Genomic DNA, 4,251 nt, shown 5'->3' with positions numbered 1-4,251 from the left:
GAGAACTCTCCACTAGTGTGCGGCTCTCCCGGGGCCGGACAGCTGGTTTCACTTAGATCTGTGTGTGATCAGCCTTCCCGGCATCTTCCTGCTATTTTATCACATGTCAGCGAGTTAGTTTTACCGTATAAGGACTGCGGGCTGCTGCTGGGAGAGGTGGAGCCAGGCTAACTCCAGCTTCCCAGTGGCCCCGTCTCCATAGCTTTGGAATCTCGTTTAATTAAAATATGCCTGAAAAGTGCCCTGTCTTGTGGAAGGAGCGGCAGACGCCAGCTGCCACAGAACAGATGCCGCTTTTCTATGTGATCTATGCCTTGTGTGTAAATCGGGAAAGTTAAACACAGAGAACTGGGTGGGAAACAACGGAAATGCTGAATAGTTGATGACTGGAGGAATCCTGGGTCAGCTTCCCTTTGGATCGGGCGCTGGAATCCTTTCCAAGATGGTGCAGCACTGAAGGGAAACCACTTCCTCCACCTTCAGAGGAGCGGGCAGGAACCAAATTAGAGAAGCTGTGGCAAAACAAATACTGTTTTTAATAGTGTTCAACGTAAAGCACAAAACTATTGTCCTTCCAGGATCTATAGCTTGAAAAGGAGGTTTTAGTGAGTCTTAACACATGGCAATCGTGAGATTTGGGGACAGTCACATGCACAACCCTGGCAGGTATTAAAGTAGGGCTTTATTCGCCTGCAACCAACCAGCAGTCAAAGCCACGACACCTTAGTAAACATGATGTATCTATGGACACCAATTTGTTCACACCACACACACACATATCTCTCCTGCAACCTCTCCGTTTATTACCTAGTCGAGTTCTTTAAACATTAATAGTGTTTCCAATTACTGGGCAGTTCATTCAATAACACAGAACCAGGCCTCGTTAGTAAGAATCGCTTGCTGCCCAACTCCAAAGTAGTGCAGATTGCAAGGGAAAAGCACACCTAAAGAATGCACTAATTCTGCCCAAGTGATGTTCCAGAGACTGACTCTCCGTGCTCAGGAGCCTGTAGCGGCTCATGAAGGAGCTATAACTTCAGCAGGGACAGGATGTTGCTGCAATCTGTGATGAAACCAAGAGCAGGGAAAGCAACTGTGAGGTTTCTGAACAAGCCGTTTTGGAAACAGTTTGTGTTTAAACTTTTGATTGCTGTGGGTCGGTCCTTGAAGTGATCTGAAACAGTTCTGTGCTGGCAGCGGGTGTGAGCCCTTTGTTGGATGGCAGGAATGAGAAGTACCAGGAGAAAAGAAAGGGGAAGCACGCACACTGCACGCTCCATACCTTGACATTCCTGAGATGCCACAGTTTAGACAAACAGAGAGCAGGGACGGAGGGGCCTAGCGCTTCCCCGGGCACCCAGCAGAAGCCTTCGCAGCGTTAAGGCAAAGCGATGGCTTGTCCCATGCTTCAGCTGTGGGTGGTTTTGTTTCTCGCAGGCTGAAGGGGAGGTGGCGGCTCTGAACAGACGTATCCAGCTCGTGGAAGAGGAGCTGGATCGAGCCCAGGAACGGCTGGCCACAGCCCTGCAGAAACTGGAGGAGGCTGAGAAAGCAGCGGACGAGAGCGAGAGGTTCACTTCCTTTTTCTCTTTCTTTTTTTGTACAAATCTGAATATACATGAATAAAGTAACTGTGTAATTTAGTATCTGCCAATGTAGATCACGGGTCAGAGACTCAGAACTTTCTTATAAGCTTGATCGAGTAATTCTGTTACCCTCAGAGAGCTCGATCGCATGGTCACATGGGCCACTTTTTGGTTACAAATAGTGAATTCCACTGTAGCAGCTTTGAGTCAAACACTTTGACCTTTGCAGAGGAATGAAGGTTATCGAGAACAGAGCAATGAAAGATGAAGAGAAGATGGAAATCCAGGAGATGCAGCTGAAGGAGGCGAAGCACATCGCTGAGGAAGCCGACCGCAAATACGAGGAGGTAAAAGGCATACGGGAATGACTGAGCCTGCAGGGAACCGCCAGCAGCTTTGTGACTGTTGCTCTCTCTGCGGTTTTCACTGCGTGATGGTTCGGCTGGAGTAATTTTAATGGTGACTTTGCAGCAGTCTAATGCTAAAACCACTGCAGAGTCCAGCTTAATCTGGGAGAACAGCCTGGCGTGCCTGCGTGCGCCTTTTAACCCGATTCCATCACGCAGAAGGAAAGGACAGAGGACGTGCGAGACTTCACAGACTTGAGAGGGCTCTTGTCTTGTTACAGGTTGCCCGTAAACTGGTTATTTTGGAGGGTGAACTGGAGAGAGCGGAGGAGCGTGCAGAGGTGTCCGAAGTGTGAGTAACCACATCCCCACGGAGCAGCTGGGAGTGCAGGGATGGCCAGAGCTGTAGTTCCTTAGGAAAACTGACCACTGGGCAGCAGCTGCTGTGTCTGGAGAGAGGGTCTTCTGCACCCTGCACACCCGGGTTTCTCCGTCCAGACTCAATTATAACCACTTGTCCCTTGAACGTTTAGACTTCTTGAAAAGTATATTAAGTCATCACAGGGACAGCAGTAACTGACCCTTTTTTTTGCTCTAGTAAATGTAGCGACCTTGAAGAGGAGTTAAAGAACGTCACCAACAACCTGAAGTCCTTGGAAGCTCAGTCTGAAAAGGTCGGTTCTTCCTGTAAACTGAGGGGCAGGGGCCAAGTCAGAACCCGTACAGAAAATGCACAGAAATGCTCCAGAAACAAGGGAAGGGTTTCGCTGGCTGCCGGGTGAGAGGGGCCGTTGGTTCCGCCCAGCCCCAGGTCACTGAGCTGATGGTCACCTGCAGCCCCGCTCCACGCCAGGACCCAGAGCTCCGTCCCCCCACAGCGTGCTGCCGCCTGCCGCCCACCACCTGCCCACGCTCCTTTGAGGGGGTTCCCTCTTAATGAGGAAAATTGTTCAGGCTCTGGATTTCATTAAGCACTTGTGTGTGGCCAGTCCAAGCCGGTACCAAAAGCTTCGCCCTCTCTTGCGTGTTCAGCTGGTTTTGTGCTGCACGAGCCAGCAGAGGTGTGAGATGAGGCCGAAGGACCATGGACATCCCCAGTCTGACCAAGATGGTTTGTGAACTGGAGTCTGGAACACTGGTGAAGAGGGAAAGCGTGGAAGGGGCATTCGCAGCCTTTGGGAAAGGAACAGTGTCATAGACAGGTCACAGTTTCATAAACAGTGTTATTGCTGCTACAGCTTCCCCTGAAGGGTGTTTATTGTCTCCACAGTACTCAGAAAAAGAAGATAAATACGAAGAAGAAATCAAGATTCTCTCCGACAAGCTTAAGGAAGTAAGTGTGTCCGTCCCCAAGCGCTGCTGTGGCGTCACTTTAACAGCATCCCGTGACTCTCTCTGCTTCCTTCTTAGGCTGAGACTCGAGCTGAGTTTGCGGAGAGGACAGTGGCCAAACTGGAAAAGTCTATTGATGACCTGGAAGGTACGAAATGACTTGAGTTTCATTTAAAAGGGGTCAGCGTTAACCCAGAACACAAAATCCGGGGGTGGACATGAGGTTTTCTTGGGGAAGGGCAGAAGCGCCCATCGGGGCGGTAGCAGAGGAGCCTGATGTGTCCGCGGTCAGGGCTGGCCCAGGTGGTTCCTCCTGGCCGGGGGGAGCGTCCCTGGAAGAGGCTGGTCACAGAACGGGGGTTTGGCCAGGGACAGGGACCCGGCTCAGGGGTCGCTCCTCAGCGACGCGATCCCAGCCTGGTCCCAGCCTGGTTCCAGCCCAGCTCAGTCTGGTTACTGAAAAATCCCCTAGTGAGAGCAGAGGAAGGGAAGGGAGGGGCAGCTCTGTGCTGCAGCTGGGGGGTTGTGCTCTCTCGCCGGTTCTCAGTCTTGCATCTGTTCTCTCTCCCTCCCCGCCTGTTCTGCCGCTGCCTCCGGCTCTCTCCTCTGCGCCTCCTCTCTGGGCTGTTTTTCCGCATCTCTCCCTGAAACGCGCCTCCTGCGCCGGTGCCACAGACGAGCTGTACGCTCAGAAGCTGAAGTACAAAGCCATCAGCGAGGAGCTGGACCATGCCCTCAATGACATGACCTCCCTGTGACCAGCCGCTCCCGCTCGCTGCCTTTCCTCAGCTTCTCTTGCCTGACACTGTCCCTCCTGTGCCACTTCTGCCAGCAGTTCCTCCACCTCCTCTGTACAAACTGCTCAATAAAACCACAAACCTTCAGCTCTCGGGGTTCATTGCCTGTAGTTCACCAAAACACACTGGTGGTGACACGGGAAACGTGCTCGGACCCTGCCGGGGCCGGGCAGGGGCCGTCAGTCAGCA

General features: G+C 52.2%; 1 protein-coding gene across 1 annotated transcript; it reads left to right on the top strand.

The window, feature by feature from the left end:
- Positions 1 to 483: 483 nt before the first annotated feature.
- LOC104489620 (tropomyosin alpha-1 chain-like) lies at positions 484 to 4,056 on the top strand (the record flags this gene model as incomplete). Its single annotated transcript, XM_010131797.1, has 8 exons — positions 484 to 514; positions 1,438 to 1,571; positions 1,816 to 1,933; positions 2,215 to 2,285; positions 2,532 to 2,607; positions 3,204 to 3,266; positions 3,344 to 3,413; positions 3,941 to 4,056. Coding segments are annotated over 8 exons (646 nt in total), but the record flags the coding sequence as incomplete, so codon positions are not given.
- Positions 4,057 to 4,251: the final 195 nt, after the last annotated feature.

The sequence above is a fragment of the Buceros rhinoceros genome, unplaced genomic scaffold, assembly GCF_000710305.1.
Source record: "Buceros rhinoceros silvestris isolate BGI_N320 unplaced genomic scaffold, ASM71030v1 scaffold45062, whole genome shotgun sequence".
NCBI classification, from domain to species: Eukaryota; Metazoa; Chordata; class Aves; order Bucerotiformes; family Bucerotidae; genus Buceros; species Buceros rhinoceros.
Note: the sequence above shows the minus strand (reverse complement) of the source record. Positions and strands in the feature narration are given on the sequence as shown.